Here is a 23,757-nt window from a genome sequence, read left to right as displayed (position 1 = left end):
GGATGTTATCACCATGAAGATGATTGGTGAAGGGGTCTTCATAAATGGACTTTACTACCTGTGCAAGAATGCATGTTTCACTCACGCTCTTCAAGCTCAATCGAAGTCCATAGATGAAAACCAACTTTGGCATAGGAGATTAGCTCACCCCTCTGAACTTGTCTTGTCGAAACTGTTTCCAAATTTTTGTAACCCCTATCCTACTTGTGATACTTGTCAATTTTCTAAGTTTACTAGGCTACCTTTTGGTAATTCAATGTCTACGACAAGTAAACCTTTTGAAATGGTGCACACCGATGTATGGGGACCTGCTACTGAATCAATGGAAGGTTTTAAATATTTTGTTCTATTTGTTGATGATTTCTCTCGAACAAGTTTTCTATATCTTATGAAATCAAAAAGTGAAGTCCCTACCATTTTCAAAGACTTTCACATGCATGTTAAAACGCAATTTCAATCAAACATTAAGGTTTTAAGGTCAGATAATGGCACTGAATTTCTATCCAACAACATGCTTCAATACATAAGTTCTCAGGGTATCATACATCAAACCAGCTGTGTGGGGACTCCCCAACAAAATGGAGTAGCCGAGAGGAAAAATAGAGATCTCTTGGAAAAAACTCGTGCTCTCATGATTCACATGCACGTTCCAAAGAAATTTTGGTCGTTTGCCATCCTTACTGCCACTTATCTCATCAATCGACTTCCAAGTCGTGTGCTAGGGTTTAAATCTCCCTATGAAGTTCTCAAGGGGAGGAAAATAGATTTGACACATCTCAAGGTGTTTGGTTGTGTATGTTTTGTTCACATCCAAACCTTGAACCGTGACAAACTAGATGCCAGGGCAACCAAGTGTGTGTTTATGGGATACTCGACCACTCAAAAGGGATACAAGTGCTTCAATCCAGTCACTAAGAAGTGCACAGTTTCAAGAGATGTGAAGTTCGAAGAAGACTATCCCTATTTTACAAGTCAGGGGGAGGATTTAGTTGACATGTTCCCACTCCCTCAAAACTTTAATTATCCGATGTTGGAAAAGAGATCAGTCATTGTAAGTCCAGATTGTGAAGAAGTTCAAACTGACCAAATTACTGCCAGTGAGAGTGAAGACGAGCCCTACTCTGATCTTTCTCCGCCCTCTACAGAGTCTCAGGTGATTAAAAGAAATCCTTCTCAAATCAGAAAACCTCTAGCTAGGTTGCAGGACTATGTTACATATGCCTCACGACATCCAATCAATGAATGTATCAGCTTTAGTAAGTTCTCAACATCTCATGCTACATTTCTCAGTGAAATTGATAAGCACTATGAACCAAGAAGCTTTCAAGAAGCTTCTCTTCTCCCACAATGGAACCAAGCCATGAAAGAAGAGATTCGTGCACTGGAAGAGAATTGCACCTGGAGCCTAGTTCAACTACCACCAGGAAAAAAGGCTGTTGGAAGTCGTTGGATTTACAAGACTAAATTCAAAGCTGATGGATCTATCGAGAGACACAAGGCTAGACTTGTTGCTCGAGGTTTCACCCAAACCTTTGGTGTAGATTATAAGGAAACATTCGCACCGGTGGCCAAGATGAACTCAGTCAGGGTTTTACTGTCAGTTGCAATCAATTGTGGATGGTCACTCTACCAAATGGACGTGAAAAATGCTTTCCTTCACGGCGAGCTGCAGAAAGAAGTGTATATGCAACCTCCTCCAGGCTATGATGGTATTAAAGGCAACATGGTTTGTAAATTGCACAAGGCAATATACGGATTGAAACAATCACCAAAAGCTTGGTATGCCAAGCTCAGTTCTGTTCTGGAAAAGGCTGGATTCATGCGAAGTAATGCTGATTCTTCGTTATTTGTAAGAACTGGCACCAGGGGGAAGTTGGTGGTCCTCGTCTATGTTGATGATCTTATCATCACTGGAGATAATACCGTGGAGATTGAGGCACTAAAACTCTCACTACATTAAGCTTTCGCTATCAAAGATTTGGGGAGGTTAAAGTATTTTTTGGGGATCGAAATGGCAACATCTTCAAAAGGACTGTTTCTACATCAACGGAAATATGTATTGGACCTCCTTCAAGAAGCAAAAATGCTTGACTGCAAGCCTGCTATCACTCCCGTTTATTGTAAACTGAAGCTCAGCATAGATGGAGAAGCCATGCATGATGTAAGCTACTATCAACGATTAGTAGGCAAGCTCATATACCTCACTATCACTCGTCCAGATATCACATATGCAGTGAGCTTGGCTAGTCAGTTCATGCATTCTCCCACTGTTGATCACCTTAACCTTGTTAAGAGAATCCTTCGTTATCTTAAGGGTTCAATTGGGCAAGGAATTACAATGCATAACAATCAGTCCACTGTCATTAGTGGCTACACAGATGCAGACTGGGCAGGTAATGCAATTGATAGGAAATCAATCACAGGCTATTGTACATTTGTTGGTGGAAACCTTGTCACATGGAAGAGTAAGAAGCAACAGGTAATTGCTCGTTCCAGCGCAGAGGCTGAGTATCGAGCCATGGCAGCCACTGCGTGTGAACTTATTTGGCTTAAAGGGCTTCTTTCAGACTTAGGGTTTCCTAGTTCTACTCCTATGACGCTTATGTGTGATAATCAGGCAGCCATGCACATTACTGCCAATCCTGTGTTCCATGAAAGAACCAAACATATTGAAGTGGATTGTCATTTCATCAGAGCTCAAGTTCAAAACCAAATCATCCGGACCATGTTCACACGAAGCCATGATCAACTAGCAGATCTTTTTACAAAGGCACTAGCATCATCTCAGTTTCATCGGTTATTGGGCAAGCTTGGCTCAGTGAATCCCCTCGATCCAGCTTGAGGGGGAGTGTTGGAATGCATGCAAGTCATATCTTGTGTTAAAATGCATGCATGAAATAAACATGTTGGATGACTAGTGAAGTTAGGCTAGTCAACATTCTTTGTGTAAATTAGGCAAGTTAGGCAAGTTAGGCTTATGTCTACTTTCTTTTCCTATATATATATGTTTCATTTGTAATTGTTTCTTCATGAAATACACATCAAAAATTCTACACACCTGCATTACATTTTTTGTCTATGGATTATGTGACTCCATTAAACATATGCCAAATTGAGGGAATGGGAGCATATATGGTTAGGAATTGCTTGAACAGCTAACTGACGTAGGAGCCTTAGAGAGTTGCCAGGAGAGTTCAGTACCCTCAACGGAGTGTTGAAAGTACTAATTTTTGGGAGACTGCATAATTTTTTAGGAATACTTCAGTCCTTTGAATTTCAAGAATATTTTAGTCTCTTACTAGCCCCCAACGCGGAAGGGGTAACTTGTGTTCGAGAAATGGTTAGCAATGTGACCATCAACTAACAAGATATTTGAAAACAAATGAAATAGCAGTAGAGAGAAAGAGAGAGATGTGTGTTATTTCACCTCATTGTGCTTTTATTTATAGTAGTATGGAAGGTAAATTCTTTATCCCAAATATGATTATAACTCTAATAAGATATTTGTAGTCTTAGAGATATCACATATATGATAGATTTACATAATTACATTCCTAATCTAATATGATTGCAACAAAAGGCAGATTATGGACGGACCAAAATATAGCTAGGCAGATAATTAATGTTAAGCTTCCATAACAATTAGGGGGACATATACTTTAGTGGTTAAATTAATGCTTAAATTTGTCCAAGTTTGATGGCTTGCCCCTTACAAATTATAATGAAGCTAGTTCAAGTTGGAAGGATCAAGTCTTAATCGTGAATTGTTTTGTCAATATAGGAACTATTGAAAAATTTCAAGAGTTTTAAGAACCGTTTGATAACTGTTTCGTTTTTAAATTTTAAATCTAATTATGCATAGTCAAATATACAAATAAGGGTTTTATTAGTGGTAGATTACTCTAGCAGTTATGGCCTTTTCTTCAACTCACTGCATCCTATATTCAAGCCCTCTCACTTCCCGTTAATGCAAATTAGTGTAGAATATCGCGCATATATATATATATGTATGTATGTATGTATGTATGTGTAAAAAGCTCTACTATCAGATTCCTGCCCATACGTACTCAAGCCAATAGTACTGAAACTTCTTACAAACATAGCTTGAGTCAGCATATAGAGAAGTCTCAACTCAGGAGTAGAATTATCTCCCCTTCTTTTTTCATCCCATTTCCTCTTATTCTCTCACACATTGTTTTTTGTCTTATTGTTTCTATAAAAAAATCAATATAAAATATTAACGTGGTTTAATCGTAACTATTCAAGTAGGAGGAGAGGAGAGAGATTAGGAGGAGAGAAAACCCTCCCCCCTCAAGTCACGCCAATATCTAAGTTTCTAAACAAAACCCTTTAGCCAGCGTTATGAAGCTCACTTGTGCCACTTACATATAACAAGGTAGCTGGACTGTTGTCCTCCCCATTTGTGGAAGAAAAAATAAATAAGAATGAGTGCCAGAGTAATGAATTTAATATTTTGAATAATTCCCTGTCTTTTTCTGGGGTTGTTATCCCTCTCAAACCGGATTGGATCATATCCGGATTCAAATTGTAGGTGAATATCTTAGGGATTTTCACATCTTAACCATCTTAGAAATCATTTTGAATTCTTTTACTTAAATTAAACACAAATGGTACCTAATAAAAACTGACCGGACGATATACGATAAACGACTAAAATGTGAGAATACCTAGGATACCCAAAAAGAGAATCCGGTCCTCATCAACCACCAATTTGAGGAATCTTATCCTTATTATTTTTCATTGGTTCCATCATCCCTTGACTTTGGCACATAGCTTCTGGAACTATATATATATATTAAATCAATTGGAGTAGTTCAACTTCTTATAAGTACATACAAGGTTGCCTCCTATCATCAATATGAGATTTTTTTCTCAACACTCATGTGGACAACACAAATGGAGTGACGTGGAGCACATGTGACTGTTGACTTTACATGTGGACCAACCTGCAATGATACTATGAAGAAAGTTGATGTTTTACTATTAAAACAATTGGAATATGAGAAATAGTCCAACTTCTTATAAGCACATGTAAGGTTCCTATTCTCATCAATGTGAGATTTATTCTCAACACACCCCCTCACGTGTGGTGAGTTTTCAAGCCTAGCGTAGACAATACAAACTGAGTGACATCTAATTAAATCATTTTAGATGGAAATAAATATTAAATTAGTACGTGGCTTCTTCTGATTGCCGGTGGGCAAGAAATTCAAATATGAATGATGAAAAAAAAAAAGTGAAAAAAACATAGCACAAACAAGAGAGGGAGGCCGCTGTTTCATTGAATATGTCAAAGGGCCTATATTTCAAAACTTGGAAGTAGGAACAACTTGTATATTAAAAGTTAAAACAAAACAAGAAATCTGACTCTTATTTGTTGTACTACATCCCCATTTCATTTGACGCTCCAGTCTCTTTGCTGAGGTTTTTCCTCCAACGTCCATCATGCATTCCTTTCTGCTCCAATCGTTGTTTCCATTTCTTTTGATCGCTTCCTTCCTTTCGATCAACGTTGAGTTAAGTCTATGCCAGGATGAGGCACAATTCACAAACTGCAGCAGCGCTATCAATTGTGGTGGCATCGAAAACATCTCCTACCCCTTTTATGGGGTAAACAGAGCTAGTTACTGTGGTCAGCCAGGGTACGAGGTCCAATGTCTAAACGAAGTCCCTGTCATCAACGTAAAAGGTCTGAGCTTTAGAATTCTTGAAATGAATTCTACTACTACTCCTCGGACTGTTAAGGTTGCTAGGCAGGATTACTGGGGTACTATCTGTCCTCCGACTTTCGTCAACACCACCCTCAACTTCTCTCTGTTTGGTTATGGCTCTGGTTATACAAACATGACGTTTTACTACCAATGCAATGTCAACAACATAGGGCTTCCTAGCACGCAGTGCAACATAAGCAATACAGTGAGCCCTGTTTTCTCTGTGCCAAGTTGGATGGTTGAGCAGACATCTTCTGTCAGCTGTAGAGATGAGGTTATTGTTCCGGTTTATACAGCAGCTGATCAGGCTGTTGTGGCCAGTCAAACAACCGTCAGTGATGCGGTAAAAGGGCGCTTCCCATTGGAATTTCAGATTGACACCGATCAATGCAACAAATGTGAGGAATCAGGAGGACGGTGTGGGCTTATTACTAATTCTGGATTCAGCTGCTTTTGCCGAGATCAGGCCTATGCAACCATATGTAATGGAACTAGTAATTCAACTCAACCTGGAGGCGGAAGCGGAAGCGGAGGTACGTCTGTCCCTTGTCATTCTCTAGTAAATTACACATTTGGAACTCCTAGCTAGCTATCTAAGTCTTTAGTTTAGATGATTAGTCGTAAACTGTGTTTAATTAGGCTTGTGTGCTAGAAAACCCAGGTCGAAAATTCGAATGCAAGCAGAGGGAAGGAACCTAGTACAGTTAGAGCCAATTGTTTGCAAAAACAGCAAACAATTGATGGATTTGTTTGGTATCCATGTTGGATTCAATTTTTTGGGTTTGGGAAACCAATTATCACGAACAACTCCTTATATTCCTCGCAAAAGCTGCACGAGCCAACCCTAAAACTCTAAAGATTGTTCATGTTCAGGTCATTTTCATCCCTTGTTGGTGCCATTCCAGTGAACCAATTTTGTTGCTCTTCCCACACGGCAAAATTATATATACTAAAACTGGGTTGGGAACGGCACTGTTCATTAATAGTGTCGGGACGGAAATGCCCTCCAAATAATTGTCTCAGCTGGGTTTCTTTCGGCTTCCGTACAGTGAAAGGTCTGTTTTGCTCTTTTGATTCCACGTGTCCATCATCCGTGGATGTTTTGGCTTTGGTTATTCTGGATCTTTCTTTTGCTTTCGCCTATTCTCTCTCGCATATCTCCAGTTGCTTTGTTTCTCACCGTCCGTTTTTCTCCGCCTTCACTTCTGTTTTCTTCATCGTGTTGCATCGTTGTTCAAAACGTCGACCATTTTGCTTAGTTGTTCTTCGATTAGTGGTAACAGTTGTTAATTTCTCTTCCTTTTTGGTTCGATTCCAATAATTTTTGGGTTTTTGATTCGTTGGATCCGGGTTTTCCAAGTAAGTTTTACATGTATATTACTGCACTGGGCTTCAATTTTCCATGTTTTTTTTGTTAATATCTCATGAGCTTTGCTTTTTGATTTCAGAAATTTTTTGCCCATCTTGGGTTCGCTTCAAACTTGGTTGCAACCGATCTAATCTGGCATTTCCAGGTGAGTTTTGCATGTTTATCAGTTTATATGGTTTCGATCTTTTGTTTTTCGTTGGATCGTTGTTGTGCGTGTCTGATGCGTTTTGTTTTCCAGATTCGGGAGACGGTCCCTTTCAGATTTTTGGATATTGGATTATGATTCTTGGAACTCTCTGTGCTAAAGGTATATAAATGTATTATTCGTTTTTTCCTTTGTTTTCTTTGCTACTGATTTTTTTTTTTTTGGTGATTTGGGACCTTTTTTATGCGTGTTTGGGTTATTAATTGGTGAATATATGGGGTTTTGTGATTTTGGATTTAGGAATGGGTTTTATGTTGAAATTTCCTTTTTGTGATTTTTGATTTAGAAATGGATTTTCATTTGATTTTTTTTTTTTTTTTTTTTTACTTTGTGGATGTTGGGTAGTCGATGAGATCCAAGGGCGGAGATTGGGATGAGAAGAAGATATTGAGAGGTTTGGTTTCATCTTCTACTTTCTCTCCATAACCGTTAAGCCCCATTACCTTTCAGTTTCATTTTCTACTCTCTCTCACTCTCTCCCTCTCCTCTACTCTCAGATGGCTCTTGAGGTTGCTGTCAAGGCTGCCTTCGGCGCCCCTCATATTCTCGGCAACTGTACGTTCACATTTCTCTCTATTTCCCTCCATTTCATTTGTGGGTTTGATCAAAGTTTGCTAATTTGGTATAATTTTCCATCTTTAGTTTCTGACAGGCCCTTTCAGCCAAAGGGTTCTTCTGACCTTGAAGGAGAAGAAAGTGCCCTACAAATTGCACTTAATCAATCTCAGCGACAAACCCAGTGGTATTTTACTTTGTTTTGAATTTTTGATCCCGAAAATGCATGCGGGCATAGATGGAAATATGTGATTTTTGTACTTTTAATGGATTTTGATGTGTTTTTTTGGAGTGTCTGAGGAATTGGGTTTGGGGTTTTTGTTGGTGATTTGTAGGTTTACGAAAGTGAATCCAGAGGGGAAGGTGCCTGTGGTGAAGTTTGATGACAAATGGGTGGCGGATTCTGATGTCATTGTTGTGATCATTGAGGAAAAGTACCCTGAGCCTTCTCTCAAAACTCTTCCTGAATTTGCTTCTCTGTATGATCTCTCTATATATATATCTCTCTCTCTCATATTGTTGTTTGGAGCCCGTTTGGAAAACTGCTTCTCTAGGAAACACTTTTGCTACAAGTTCTTTTATTATGAACAAGTTTATATTTTTATTATAAACAACCTGAGAAACACTTGGAAGTGCTTCCCGAAGTTGTCCTTAACCCAGAAGCATGCTCAAGTTAAAAAATTTAGATTTTTTCATTTGAGCCTTTTCTGTAAGAATATTTTTTTTAATATTGTCAAAGTTGTGTTTTCTGTAGTGTGAAAGTTGAATATGTGGGAATTTTTTAAATAAAAAATATTATGGTGTCTTTGTTGTGCTAGGTGATGAAATTTGTATAATAGTTGTAGTTTTATGAGAAAGTTGAGATTTTTAGTAATATTTTCTCAATTGAAAGACTGGAAAATGATTGAAATAATGTTCTCTTTTTTTTTTTTTTTTTCAAACTTCTCCCAAGTTTTTTTCCTCTTGGATTTAAAAGTATATTTTCCGGATTGGTTAGAATGGTTATTGATCTCTCCAATTGGTTCTTTTTTATTCTCACCAAATTTTTTGTCTAATATTATTTTTTTCATTTTTTTGTGACTTACTGCAGAAGTTAGAATGAGCTTTTCACATAACATGAATGATGAGTATGAGGTTGGGAGATGGTGGTGAGGAAAGTGGGAAAGTATGAGGTTGGGAGGACGATCGGCGAAGGGACCTTTCGCCAAGGTGAAGTATCCAAACACGAATCGCAATAGTTAGCTTTGATTCATGTTCTAACTAAACAAATAGTTATGTTGCAGGTTTTAACTTGAATTATCTTTTAATATTAACATTAACAAACATAGTAAAAGCAAGAATGTTTATTAAAACAGTGAACTTTAGTAGTACTGAAAATTGGAAGATATGTTTTCTATTAATTTGGTTTTGCTTTCTATCTCCGCAGCACTGCCCATTTTCCACCCTAATCGTATCTCAAATTCTTCCACTTTTAAACACGACATGTCCAGCGAAGGTCAGTGGCTTCATTCATACCAGTTTACCTAAAGATAAATTTTATCAGTGATGGGTTTTTAAATGAAGCTTCATTGTGTTAGGATTTTGTTGAATTCAATCTGATTTAAGGGTCTTTTTCGCTGGTTTTGAAGAAACCAAATTAAATGTGCCTTTGGATCTTTCTATGTCATGATTATGTTCTCCTTTATTGGGAGAGCGATTTAGTGTTTTAAATTGGTTCCATTCCATTATCTTATATCAGAAGGCTACCAACTTTCTATAAAGTGGTTCCAATAATATAATTTTGTATATTATACTCTTACACTATCTTTGACCAACTTTTCTTGCATAATCACTGCAGGCCATGTTATGCAGAAAGTGGTTTGAAGAGTTCCAAGAGCTTGATTCATCCAATTTCTCCTCTTCATGTAAAAATTCTTTCAAAAAGCTTAAACATCTTTTGGTCCAAATAATATTAACTTTCTGTAACAATCTTTTATCCCTTTGAAACATAATTTTTCATAGAGTTTTTAACCTCGCAGCAACGCGCGGGTACATCCATTACTCTGTCAAAAGCAAAAGTATCCCATATCAGCAGGGTGGAACGTACTCTAGATTTGATGGACTTGTTTTGACCCTCAAATTCTTCAGTCGGCCTTATACTCTGGAGGAAACCAGAAAACCCCCCAGCTCAGTTCAAGAATAAGCCTGTGGAAAGTTACTTCTTCAAAAGCAAAAGTATCTCATATCATCTCTTCTCATTTTTCTTCTCTTTATCCTTTATGCTGCTGCAAGATGGGGAGAAGGTGAACAATCAGTCGGAGCTCTGATTGCTTACCTTGTCTGTCACCTCTTTCAGCAGACTCCCTAGCTCGGCGACTTGGGGGACTCCTACTACATGGTTTGTATCGCGCTTGACCAAGCCTGAGACTACAAGTAAGCTTCAAGTGAAATTGATACATTACCTTGTGCATCTCCACCAGTTAAAGATACCACCCCTGGATGGAGGAAGAGTACTTCCAGAGAAGATGCCACATCTACCTATGAGACAGATAAGGCAAGTCAAGACGACACCACACTCCGATACTTAGAAGTTTCGTGATTACGAGATCATTCTCCCACAATATTTCCTAATGTCATTTGTACTAAATCATTCACTTGTACTCACTAAAGGAGAGCTTGAACCTATGTACTTGTGTAAACCCTTCACAATTAATGAGAACTCTTCTATTCCGTGGACGTAGCCAATCTGGGTGAACCACGTACATCTTGTGTTTGCTTTCCTATCTCTATCCATTTATATACTTATCCACACTAATGACCGGAGCAATCTAGCGAAGATCACAAAAAGCGACCGTTTTCACTACCTAGGATCTATCTTGCAAGAGAACGGAGAATTAGATGGAGATCTCAACCATAGAATACGAGTTGGATGGATGAAGTGTAAGAGTGCATCCGGCGTGTTGTGTGACCGTCGTAGGCCACTGAAGCTCAAGGGAAAATTTTATAGGACGGCAATAAGGCCAGCGATGTTGTATGGCACAGAATGTTGGGCGGTGAAGCATCAACACGTACACAAAATGAGTGTAGCGGAGATGAGGATGCTTCGTGGGAGGTGTGGGCACACGAGAAAGGATAAGATTGGGAATGAGGATATCCGAGGTAAAGTAGGAGTAGCCGAAATTGTAGGAAAGATGAGAGAAAATCGGCTCCGATGATTTGGACATGTGCAAAGAAGGCCGACTGACGCTCCGGTTCGAAGATGTGACTACGGGACAGAGGTTCAGGGCCAAAGGGGTAGAGGAAGACCTAGGAAAACTTTGGAAGAGACTCTAAGAAAAGACTTAGAGTACTTGGATCTAACGGAGGACATGACACAAAACCGAGCGCAATGGCGTTCTAGGATTCATATAGCCGACCCCACTTAGTGGGAAAATGCTTTGTTGTTGTTGTTGTTGTAGCAACGCGCGGGTACTATTTCTAGTCTATATATACTAAAGTTCAGTTTCCCTCACTGTTCATCATGTGAGAGGGGTTACTGTTCACCAACAGTGAACTCCCCAAGCTGCCCTCCCATTTCTTCATTGCCCGTACTTTTTTCCCTCTTTGCTACAGGAAAATGACCTTCTTGCCCTTATTATTATCCTTTCTTTTCTTTTGGGTTCTTCCACTCTTTGGCCACGTGTTGATTATCCTGGGTATCCTCTTTTTCCATTCGACTCCCTCTTCGATTTCAGCGTTCTTTCCTTCCTTCTGCACATTGTTCCTCGCAGTTTCTCCATTTTTTGCCCACGCGTTCATCGCTCTGCACACTTCTTCGATTTGACCGATTTCTCTTTGATTCGCCGGATTTCTCTTCAATTCCAGTGTTCTTTTTCTTCTTCTGGACGGCGTCGCTCACCTATTTTTCTTCTTTGGCCACACGTTTGTGCATCCTTGGTAAGTTCCAATTTTCTTTGGCTTTGGATTTCCTTATTTTTTTTCCCTATACATTGCGTTTGCTATTGTTTGTTTGTTATCTGTGCAATTTTTGGGTTGAGTTGGTATAGACTGATAGGGAGTTTTAGGAGGATTTGGGGTGTTGTCAATTTTTTTAATTAGGGTGATTATGCCCTGAACCTTTGCTGATCGTTGAAATCGTTGTTGTGTACTGTTATTTTATCAGCGTTATTCTTGCTTTCCTCTGTTTGATTGCTTCCTGTTCTGTTCTTACTAAATTTGTATGTGTTGTAAAGTACTCGAGGGAAACCCTACATATTTGTCAAAAAGACCGAAAATAATATATGAGTGCAATTTGTTTTTCACCTCGAAATCTTCAGTGGATGAGAAATTGTACTATTTCATAAAATCCTTCAGCTCGGAACAAAGTTTCTTCACAACACCATATCCGTGCATCATGACCCCAGTGCATACCTGCATATGAAACTCAATAATTTCACATGCACTATCTTAAAAAATTAAAGCTCTACTCTTGCCAACAAAAGATTAAATTAAATGAAAATAATAAATAAATTCACATGACCTGTGTTTGTGTTTTGCATTATGTGTTTTTGAATGTGAATTTTTGTTTGTGGTGATTTAGTTGAAATCGGAGTTTCATAGGACTTCTGTTTGGGTGGGATTCTTCTTTTTTTGCCCTCACTTATTTGTGTGTTATTACAACCTTGCCCTTTTTGCTTTGCTATCAAATGCTTAACACTTTAGCGACGCGTGGAAGTTTTTTTCCCTCACCGTTTTCCTCCCCCACCGCATAAATCTTCTTCCGTTGCCAATCCATGAACCACAATTTTCCTTTTGTGTTTCCTCAGTTATTTCTTCACCAGCAACCTTGCGGCAACTTCCTTGCTGATTTGAACTGCTCGACCATGACATGAACGCATCCTCCACACGTTTGACTTGCTGTACGTTGGTCTTTGTCGTTGTCATTTCTCTCGCGACCTCATGATCAAGTACCCAAGGTATTTATTTAACTCTGAATCTCCCTTGCGAATTGTTTACACGTTTCCATATGGGTTTTTTGAAATACAGCAAATTTTATCATTCTTAAGATTTAATTGATGTTATTGTATAGTCTAATTATTTTCCTAATATGATTGAATTGTAATTAGTTGTATGTATATCCAAAACAAATGAAAGTATTCAAAACTCTGAATTTATAGTTCTTAAAGTCGTATGATCCTGGGTTGTGGTTTTTAGGCTTTTGCTTGCAGCCTCCATTTTCAAAAGAGGAGCTGGACCCTTCAGACCCAAATTCCTCAACTTTTCAAAGCATTTTTTGTTATCCTTTTTTTCTGGGTTGTTTTATTTTTTGCTTTTTGGATATGAAAGCTACTTAACTCCGCCGTGTAAGTTTATCTTACATTGCCGGTCCCAAGCCCGGATAAAGGAGAAGGGGGAGGGTGTCAGGTAGTCGACAGCCGGCACTCCATGATCACGTCGAATCCTTATGAAAATGAATCCAGAACGAAATCGCGCTAAAGCTAGGGCGTCACCCGTAAGTGGCGCGCTGTGTGGCCCGAGCACAGTGATAAGTGAGCAAGGGTCGCTGTATCTCCATCGGCACCCGGATGCAGTGTTAAATGAGCAAGGGGGCTATAGAAACTTCTTTTCGAACGACTCCACTCAAAGTTGTTTGGGAGCATATGCTCCTATCAACTTTACACGGGACACACAAAAGAAGTACTTTGATCCTATTAGACGGGGAAGGGTGAAAAAGCTAGGACAGAAGGGTAGAGTTCAAGAGAGCAAAATGCGTTTAGGAACGTGGAATATAGGAACCTTGACGGGAAAATCTATGGAAGTAGTAGAAGTTATGGTGAGGAGAAGGATAAATATTATGTGCCTATAAGAAACTAAGTGGGTTGGTCGTAAGGCAAAGGATCTAGAAAACTCAGGGTTTAAACTATGGTATTCGGGCACAAATAGAACGAGAAACGGTGTTGGCATCATCGTGGACAAGACCTTGACACAAGATGTTGTAGATGTCAAGAGGGTAGGAGATAGAATCATGGCAATCAAGATTGTAATAGGACAAGAACTTATCAATGTGATTAGTGCGTACGCACCTCAAGTAGGGTTGGATACGAGTTCGAAGGAGAAATTTTGGGAAGACCTTGGAGACTTGGTGCAAGGAATTGCTCAGACGGAGAAGTTATTTATAGGAGGAGATTTAAATGGACACGTGGGCAGGGAGACAGGCAACTATGGAGGTTTTCATGGTGGCCATGGTTTTGGGGAGAGAAACGAGGATGGGGAAGCTATCTTGGATTTTGCAATGGCATATGATCTCTTCTTAGCCAACACCTTCTTTAAGAAGAGAGAAGAACATGTGATCACCTACAAGAGTGGGTCGTCAAAAACACAAATAGATTTTCTTCTAATGAGGAAAGGGGATCGTATAACTTGTAAGGATTGCAAAGTTATACCAGGAGAGAGCGTGGCTAATCAACATCGCTTGTTGGTGATGGATGTACATATCAAAAGAGTGAGAAAAAAGAACAAGACTTGGAAGTGCCCAAGGACTAGATGGTGGAATCTAAAAGAAGAAAAACAAGCCATTTTCAAAGAGAAAGTAATCACCCAGTGTGTGTGGGATAGAGAGGGGAAGCTAACCAAATGTGGGATTCCATGGCTAGTTGTATCCGAAAAGTAGCAAAAGAGGTATTAGGAGAGTCCAAGGGCTTTACCCCACACCAAAAGGAATCTTGGTGGTGGAATGAGGAGGTACAAACAAAGGTGAAGGCTAAGAAGGAATGTTGTAAAGCCTTATACAAGGATAGGACCGATGAAAAGGGTGAAAGGTATAGAAAAGCGAAGCAAGAGGCGAAGAAAGCTATGAGAGAAGCTAAGTTAGCGGCTTATGACGATATGTATAAGCGACTAGATACCAAAGAAGGAGAGTTGGATATCTATAAACTAGCTAGAGCAAGGGAAAAGAAAACAAGGGACCTAAACCAAGTGAGGTGCATCAAGGATAAGGATGGAAATGTTCTTGCTACAGAGAACGCGATTAAAGACAGATGGAAGGTTATTTTCATAATCTTTTCAATGAAGGACATGAAAGGAGTGCTTCTTTAGGGGAGTTGAGTAACTCAGAAGAGTGTAGAAACTACTATTTTTATCGTAGAATCCGGAAGGAAGAAGTGGTTGTAGCTTTGAAGAAGATGAAGCATAGAAAAGCAGTAGGCCCAAACGATATACCAATCGAAGTGTGGAAAGTTTTGGGAGAGACAGGTATAACATGGCTCACTGACCTTTTCAATAGGATTTTGAAAACGAAGAAGATGCCAAATGAGTGGCGAATGAGCACTTTGGTGCCTATCTACAAGAATAAGGGCGATGTACAAAATTGCATGAACTATAGGGGTATTAAGCTAATGAGTCATACAATGAAGCTTTGGGAGAGAGTCATTGAGCATAGATTGAGGCAAGAGACACGGGTTTCGGACAACCAATTCGGGTTCATGCCTGGGCGCTCAACCATGGAGGCAATCTATCTCTTACGAAGATTGATGGAAAGATATAGAGATGGGAAAAATGATTTACACATGGTCTTTATAGATTTGGAAAAAGCGTATGATAGGGTCCCAAGAGACATTCTTTGGAGAATTTTAGAGAAGAAAGGAGTACGAGTAGCATATATCCAAGCTATACAGGATATGTATGAAGGAGCAAAGACTGTCGTAAGAACTCATGAAGGACAAACCGAAAGCTTTCCCATAACTGTAGGATTACATCAAGGCTCATCCTTAAGTCCTTAACTTTTTGCGTTGGTAATGGATGAGTTAACAGGACATATTCAAGATGATATTCCTTGGTGTATGCTTTTCGCAGACGATATAGTGTTGATAGATGAAACTCAGGAAGGGGTAAATGCAAAGCTTAACCTTTGGAGAGAAGTGTTGGAATCTAAAGGTCTTCGCCTAAGCCGATCAAAGACAGAATATATGGAGTGCAAGTTCAGTGCAAATAGAGGCCAAAACGAGTTAGGGGTGAGGATCGGAGATCAAGAAATTCCAAAGAGCGACCGTTTTCGTTACCTAGGATCTATCTTGCAAAAGAACGGAGAATTAGATGGAGATCTCAACCATAGAATACAAGCTGGATGGATGAAGTGGAAGAGTGCATCCGGCGTGTTGTGTGACCGGCGTATGCCACTGAAGCTCAAGGGAAAATTTTATAGGACGGCAATAAGGCCGGCGATGCTGTATGGCACAGAATGTTGGGCGGTGAAGCATCAACACGTACACAAAATGGGTGTAGCGGAGATGAGGATGCTTCGTTGGATGTGTGGGCACACGAGAAAGGATAAGATTAGGAATGAGGATATCCGGGGTAAAGTAGGAGTAGCCGAAATTGAAGGAAAGATGAGAGAAAATCGGTTACGGTGGTTTGGACATGTGCAAAGAAGGCCTACTAACGCTCCGATTAGAAGATGCGACTATAGGACAGAGGTTCAGGGCCGAAGGGGTAGAGGAAGACCTAGGAAAACTTTGGAAGAGACCCTAAGAAAAGACTTGGAGTACTTGGATCTAACGGAGGACATGACACAGGACAGAACACAATGGCGTTCTAAGATTCATATAGCCGATCCCACTCAGTGACTTGGATTTTCCAAGTCTCCAACCGATAAGTTTTCCTCACTCGGGAAATTAAGGGAACACTACCTCAACCTATATGATCCACTCACAAAGCTTCAACATACAAGCTTCAACAAAAGAAAATTCAAAGAACTTAGCGAAGAAGGCTTTGGTGTATTTAACACAATACGTTGAAATGAAGGAAAGCTTATTTATTGATATCCCCGATAAGTTACAAATATGTACATATACTTGAGTCAAAATAAACAAACAAGAGGGAGCCTTCACAAAGGTTGCTTAGGAGAAGTCTCAGCAGTCGGTAGAGCCCCAGAAAGAGAAGGCACCGGAGGGGGATCATTCGGAACCTCAGTACTGGACAAAACCCTAGAAGGAGGAGGCATCAGAGGTTGATCATTTGGAGCTTCATTACGCGGTACAGCCCCAGAAGACGAAGGCAATAAATGCCTTTGGAACAAACCCACAAATCTCTGATGATCAAGTAAAACCTGACCATCAGATTCCTTCATCTGGTCAAGCTTCATCTTCATGTTTGTAGCATAGTCATGTGCGAGCCGGTGCAACTGTTTATTCTCATGCTTAAGCCCTCTAATCTCCTGTTTGAGACTCATCACTTCAGCCGCCAATGATTCAACTTGGCGGGTTCGAGCAAATAGGCGTTGGGCCATATTAGACACAGAACCTGCACACTGAACACTGAGAGCCAGAGAATCCTTAACAGCCAACTCATCAGACCGTTTGGAAAGTAGTCTGTTATCTTTGGGAGTGAGAAGGTTCCTGGCCACTACCGCAGCGGTCATATCATTCTTCATCACAGAATCCCCAACGGTAAGATGACCAGTAGGGGAGACGAAGGATGGGCGCCATATGTTATCTGGAGAAGGCGGGGCTGCCTCTTCAACAAGGTTCAAATCAAAACGACGGTCGGAGGGGCTAGACATTTTCAAAGGTGTTGAAGAGAGAAGAGGTCGGACAAATCAAGACCTTAGAAGTGCAAGAATGGAGCTTCTACTGGTGGATATTCAAGTGTGCTTTGGAACTTAATGTCAGCCCCTATAAAAATCTGCACTCGACGAAGCTTCAGAAATCGAAGAGGCGCCTGCTTAGAAATCGAAGAGGCGTTTGCTTTCTCAAAAGCTGGGCTGCTCAGAGACCACGAGGGTCGATCTCAGAAATCGAAGAGGCGTTTGCTTTCTCAAAAGCTGGGCTGCTCAAAGACCACGAAGGCCGATCTCAGAAATCGAAGAAGCTTGCTTTCTCAAAAGCTGGGCTGCTAAGAGACCACGAGGGCCGATCTTAGAAATCGAAGAGGCACCTACTTTTCCAGCCTTGTCAGCACCTGTCACACGCACACTCAGCTTTGCGGAAATTATGGGCATTCTGTCGAAGATTTTTGGCGAAGTAGAAAGCACATGAATCGTACTGTTCAATCACCCACTTCCCACACGCAACAGTAACTCATGGGTACCACAGATAACTTTGCCAAAGTTCTCTAACAAAGTTGAGACACGTGAAGCTTGCAGCTCCCGCTACATTGCTCTGACCAAGAAGGGTAAAAGAATTGCAAAGAAACAACACTAACAAAGTTTAGACACAAAAATTTTGAAGGTCTAACTACCATATTATTACCCACAAGGGTAAAGGAACAGTACCACTGCTGGATAATTGGAAAGTCCCGGTGTGTCAACCTCTGTGCTTCGTGGCAAGGTAGACTAGCAAACATGCCCAACCTTTACTCACATTCGAGAAAACACTCCCAACAGGATTGCTTGCTCCAAAATCGAAGAGGCACCGCCCTCCGAATCTCGAGAGCTACTTTCTCAAAAATCGAAGAGAGGGTAAAGGAACAGTACCACTGCTGGATAATTGGAAAGTCCCTGTGTGTCAACCTTTGTGCTTCGTGGCAAGGTAGACTAGCAAACATGCCCAACCTTTACTCACATTCGAGAAAACACTCCCAACAAGATTGCTTGCTCCAAAATCGAAGAGGCAACGCCCTCCGAATCTCGAGAGCCAGACTCCCAACATGATTACTTTCTAAAAAATCGAAGAGACACTGCTCTCCGAATCTCGAGAGCCAGACCCCCAGCAGGATTGCTTTCTCAAAAATCGAAGAGGCATCGTTCTCCGAATCTCGAGAGCCAGATCCCCGACAGGATTGCTTGTTCGAAAACCGAAGAGGCACCACTTTCCCAACTTCAAGAGCTGGATCTCCTTGGATAAAGCTTGTCTGTAATCTTCACACGCAACCTCAGCTTTCCAGATACCACAGACCACTTTTTCAAAGTGCTCTGACAGAGTTAAAACATGTGAAGCTGGCAGCTCCCACTACCGTGCTATGACCAAGCAGGGTAAAAGAATTGCATTATTACTTGATGTTAGGGAGACTCCTATATATGTCGACCTCCATCCCTAACGGACAGGCAGACCTGCAAAAATGCTCAACCCTTTCTCTTATCTGAGAGGGCACTCCCAACGAAGCCTTTCGAAATATTCAGCTTTCTTTCCCCCCGATAATACCTCTGTAAACAAGCTATACTAGAGCAAGAATATCTCATATCATCAGGGTTAAAAGCAAGAGTATCCCATATCATGCTTTTTCCCTGTCTTTTCCTTTGGCCTTGTTCTTACCTGCAAGACAAGGAGAAAGAGAGCAATCAGTCAGCACTTGGAATCAAGCTTCCAGCCAGGAACTGACTGCCTGGAACCCCTTACCTGATTACTTACCTGGCATTACTCTCGAGTACTCATCTTCAACATCTTATGCTTCCAGGGAAGATACCGCATCTGCCTGAGGAACAGATAGGGCAAGTGAGAAGGATACAAGGAAGCATGTGGAGACAAGCGTAACAGCACACGTGCCGATACATCCACTACTCTGTCAAAAGCAAAAGTATCCCATATCAGCAGGGTCGAACGTACTCTAGATTTGATGGACTTGTTTTGACCCTCAAATTCTTCAGTCGGCCTTATACTCTGGAGGAAACCAGAAAACCCTCCAGCCCGGTTCAAGAATAAGCCTGTGGAAAGTTACTTCTTCAAAAGCAAAAGTATCCCATATCATCTCTTCTCATTTTTCTTTTCTTTATCCTTCATGCTGCCTGCAAGATAGGAAGAATGTGAACAATCAGCCGGAGCTCTAATTGCTTACCTTGTATGTCACTTCTTTCAGCAGATCCCCTAGCCCGGCGACTTGGGGGACTCCTACTACATGGTTTGTATCGCGCTTGACCAAGCCTGAAACTACAAGTAAGCGTCAAGTGAAATTGATACATTACCTTGTGCATCTCCACCAGTTACAGATACCACCCCTGGATGGAGGAAGAATACTTCCAGAGAAGATGCCACATCTACCTATGAGACAGATAAGGCAAGTCAAGACGATACCACACTCCGGTACTTAAAAGTTTCGTGGTTACGAGATCATTCTCCCACAATATTTCCTAATGTCATTTGTACTAAATCATTCACTTGTACTCACTAAAGGAGAGCTTGAACCTATGTACTTGTGTAAACCCTTCACAATTAATGAGAACTCCTCTATTCCGTGGACGTAGCCAATCTGGGTGAACCACGTAAATCTTGTGTTTGCTTTCCTATCTCTATCCATTTATATACTTATCCACACTAATGACCGGAGCAATCTAGCGAAGATCACAAAAAGTGACCGTTTTCGCTACTTAGGATCTATCTTGCAATAGAACGGAGAATTAGATGAAGATCTCAACCATAGAATACAAGCTGGATGGATGAAGTGTAAGAGTGCATCCGGCGTGTTGTGTGACTGTCGTAGGCCACTGAAGCTCAAGGGAAAATTTTATAGGACGGCAATAAGGTCAACGATGTTGTATGGCACAGAATGTTGGGCGGTGAAGCATCAACACATACACAAAATGGGTGTAGCGGAGATGAGGATGCTTCGTGGGATGTATGGGCACACGATAAAGGATAAGATTGGGAATGAGGATATCCGAGGTAAAGTAGGAGTAGCCAAAATTGAAGGAAATATGAGAGAAAATCGGTTCCGGTGGTTTGGACATGTGCAAAGAAGGCCTACTGACGCTCCGGTTCGAAAATGTGACTACGGGATAGAGGTTCAGGGCCGAAGGGGTAGAGGAAGACCTAGGAAAATTTTGGAAGAGACCCTAAGAAAAGACTTGAGTACTTGGATCTAACGGAGGACATGACACAAAACCGAGCGCAATGGCGTTCTAGGATTCATATAGCCGACCCCACTTAGTGGGAAAAGGCTTTGTTGTTGTTGTTGTTGTGGATATGAAAGCTACTTCATTTGATTGGTGTTTCTTTGCTTTGTGTGTTTTACCCTGAAGGAATCTAATTATGGGTTTTGTTAATCTGAATAATTTGTGCAGACCAAGTGTTTGTTCTTCTGCTTTCTGTTTTCTGGTATAGCTTCCCAACACTGGAAGAAGGTGAATTCTACTGGAAATTGGACAACTTTGTGGGATTTCAAGGTGTTTCTGAGAGGTGAATATTTTGAAGGTAATATTTTGAGTGGTTTAGGAATTCAGTTATGTTTAATAGTTCTAATCCTCCTTCACTGGGTGAGTTCCTTTTTTCAGTTTGGAGGGTAATATTTTAATGATAGAAAGAAGACTATGGTTTAGATTATTTGTATTCCTACTCTTTACTAGATTGGTTTAGAATAAGCTCTTCTTCTGGTCACTACTTGACTGAAAAAACAATTATTTACAATTTTATGGTGAACAAAATATGTTGCTTGAATTTAGTGAAAGCAATCACCTTGCATATGTATTGATAAGTATTCTAAGATATAAACATTAGATATTCTGGTGATCATAGAAAAATGGATGTTCTGGTGATCATAGAAAAATGGATGTTCGAGTGATCATGGAACACTGTTAGTAGTTATTGACATCATAATAATTTAGGATATGAGCGTTAAATTAGCTTAAACTGCAGAATGTGGCTTTGACATTGTTATATGGAATTTCCACTACGAAGAAATGGCATTGAACACATGTAATTGACTGAATGCCAAAATTCTTCTTTAGGCACCAAATTGGATTACAAAACAGAATCTCACTCTGATGTTCTATTTTCATTCAGTCAACAGGGGAACTGTAATTTCAATGGATATCATTTTGGATGCTCTTCTATATATTTTAGTTGTCTTTTTAATCTAGATCTTGAAATGCGTTATTTCATGTGATGGTATTCTTTTCCTTTGTTCAAATTTAGATGTCTGCATTTATAAATAACATATACCACACTCTCATTTTAAAGGGGGTTCAAGAAAATCAAACAAGCAGTACAGACGACTGACATCTAATGCCATGTAAATTTGCTTACAGTTTTGTAGCGGACTGAAGATAGATCCTATCCGAAATTTAGGACCTTTTCAGTTTAATAAGAAGATCAGAGTCTGTGTATGCAGAATTTGGACACCTAAGGTTATAGGAAAGGATAATACGTTTGGCGGTCTTCAATGTATATTGGTTCATGAAATGGTAAGAATTTTGTTTTTAATTTTGATAATACCATGATCCATGCATTTATCAATATTGATGACCTAAATTTGGCAGAAAGATGCAATTTTTGAATTCTCTGATAGGAGCATATTTATGCACCTTAGTTTAGCTTGTTCTTGTACATTTATAGTGTTTTTGCTTAGTAAAGTAGTCTTTTAAGCTAGTTTTATGTGTTTTCAGGTTATAAGGGCATATTACACAAAATGATGCATTTTGGAGCATAATGGAGCTTGGAATGAATGTCACATACTTGGAGCCAAGAGAATGGACGAAATTGAAGATTTGAAGAAGATGATTCCTACTTGAGCCAGGATTCCTAGTCGAAGTAGGAAAGTGCCTAATTGAAGATGTAATCCTAATCAAAGAAGGAGTTCTAATTGAAGAAGGATTCCTAATCAACAAGGGATTCCTAGTTGAAGATGGATTCCTAGACGAATGAAGTTTCCTACTCAAACAAGGTTTCCTACTTGATTTAGGAAAGTTAAATCCAAATGGCATCAAGTTTCAAGAAGAAAGAAGTAGTCCAAGTTGAAGAAGGAAAAGGTTTCCAAGAAGAAGGAGGATTCCCAAACACTTTAGGACACCTTATCCTTGCATTAGAGGGTTTCTAGAAGCCCTATCCACATTCCTAAGAGGGTGCCGCACATATCCCTTCTAGATGCCCTATTTCCTTGCCTTGCAAGGCTTTCTAGAAGCCTTATCTTACCCTATCCTTTAGTGCCGCACCTTTTATCCTTTTTCCCATTGAATTTCTGATTTCTAGGCCTTTTTCCTTGTGGATTTGGATTCTAGAAGTCCATATCTGATTCCCCTAGGGTTTTTAGAGCCTATATAAAGGATGTGCCGCACCTATTCATACACACCACTCACCACAATTCACAATTCACTCCAGAAATTCGCCCAAACTCTCTCCACACCTTTGCCGCACCATTCCCTTCCCCTAAACACTACTCCGATAAGTCTTGCCCGACGAGCCTTGCCCGACAAAGCCCGACAGTGAAGCAGAAGCCCTACATCAGCCCTCAACTGGCGCCAACCTCCTGGGGAGCTGTGTGCTCGTCGGCCAAGAAATGTCCCCGACGGAAATTCCTGACGCGAACATAGATTTGGCACGCTCGGTAGGACACATTTGATCAGAAGATATATGTCAAAAATGCCAGAAGATTTGCAAACCACGTTGCTGCAGATGTTGCAAAGATTGGAGAAAGCCTCCACAGGCTCCAGAAAAGAAACAGACTTGGTTCCTCCCAAGGGAAAGAGACTTAAAACTAGCCAGCCAGAAGAGGTGGTGGTGGACAAACATGCAGTTCCCTTCTCAGAGGCCCCTATAAATATGATTAGTATGGCATGGGCTGAGAAGGGAAAAGAAAAAAATCACAAGGGAAGTGGAGGAAGGAAGATTGGCTAAAAAACCTACAGAAAGTGTAATCAAATTGCCCGAATATCCAAAAGCAGCCATAATCAAGGGGATGGTTATGTGTAGTAAGTGCCAATGCGAGTGTGAGCTCGAAATTCCCCCAGCTGGAATCCTCATTGATCATGAACTGATCAGGAGGAAAGAAGAAGATGAAAGGAGAGAAGCTCACGAAAAGATCAAGCAGGCAACAAGAAAAGACATTTCCCGAAGCGTTTTTCAACGATTAGGAGGTGATTCCCAACCCAAAGCTTTATCAGAAGTATTTCGAAACCATGAAGCTTCTGAAGAGGCAGAAGATATGGAGGCCAAAACACGGAGGGATGCAGATCATCCTCAATATGGCCATATGGGGAAGGAAATCAAGAGGATTGATGGGATAACAAATCCTGTCAA

General features: G+C 40.4%; 1 protein-coding gene and 4 long non-coding RNA genes across 10 annotated transcripts in view; 4 read left to right on the top strand and 1 right to left on the bottom strand.

The window, feature by feature from the left end:
• The window catches only part of LOC126609648 (LEAF RUST 10 DISEASE-RESISTANCE LOCUS RECEPTOR-LIKE PROTEIN KINASE-like 1.3), a 100,430-nt gene that overhangs the window by 3,078 nt on the left and 73,595 nt on the right, over nucleotides 1–23,757 (top strand). For 4 of the 5 annotated variants that reach the window (XM_050277505.1, XM_050277507.1, XM_050277506.1 and 1 more), the window contains exon 2: nucleotides 5,903–6,265. In XM_050277505.1, coding sequence (XP_050133462.1) covers nucleotides 5,903–6,265 — 363 coding nt within the window. Of the gene's footprint in view, nucleotides 1–5,383; nucleotides 5,767–5,902; nucleotides 6,266–23,757 lie in introns of those variants that run through there. The other variant, XM_050277509.1, reaches the window with a different exon arrangement.
• On the top strand, nucleotides 6,867–8,285 carry LOC126609671 (uncharacterized). Its single transcript, XR_007618225.1, has 7 exons — nucleotides 6,867–7,091; nucleotides 7,181–7,246; nucleotides 7,340–7,408; nucleotides 7,652–7,700; nucleotides 7,804–7,861; nucleotides 7,949–8,048; nucleotides 8,197–8,285. It is a non-coding gene; the product is annotated as an uncharacterized LOC126609671 (long non-coding RNA).
• LOC126609666 (uncharacterized) lies at nucleotides 8,958–10,602 on the top strand. Its single transcript, XR_007618221.1, has 4 exons — nucleotides 8,958–9,070; nucleotides 9,288–9,356; nucleotides 9,699–9,765; nucleotides 9,880–10,602. It is a non-coding gene; the product is annotated as an uncharacterized LOC126609666 (long non-coding RNA).
• LOC126609673 (uncharacterized) lies at nucleotides 9,612–20,209 on the bottom strand. Its single transcript, XR_007618227.1, has 2 exons — nucleotides 19,933–20,209; nucleotides 9,612–10,522 (listed from the first exon to the last, which is right to left on the bottom strand). It is a non-coding gene; the product is annotated as an uncharacterized LOC126609673 (long non-coding RNA).
• Nucleotides 11,328–22,842, top strand: LOC126609665 (uncharacterized). Of its 2 annotated transcripts, XR_007618220.1 has the most exons (5): nucleotides 11,328–11,776; nucleotides 12,646–12,795; nucleotides 20,808–20,937; nucleotides 21,771–21,926; nucleotides 22,128–22,842. It is a non-coding gene; the product is annotated as an uncharacterized LOC126609665 (long non-coding RNA). The 2 variants fall into 2 exon arrangements; XR_007618219.1 differs by lacking the exons at nucleotides 11,328–11,776; nucleotides 12,646–12,795 and having other exon boundaries at nucleotides 20,770–20,937; nucleotides 22,128–22,142.

The sequence above is a fragment of the Malus sylvestris genome, chromosome 17 (genome assembly GCF_916048215.2).
Source record: "Malus sylvestris chromosome 17, drMalSylv7.2, whole genome shotgun sequence".
Lineage (NCBI taxonomy): Eukaryota > Viridiplantae > Streptophyta > Magnoliopsida > Rosales > Rosaceae > Malus > Malus sylvestris.
This window is presented reverse-complemented; position numbering and strand designations above follow the sequence as displayed.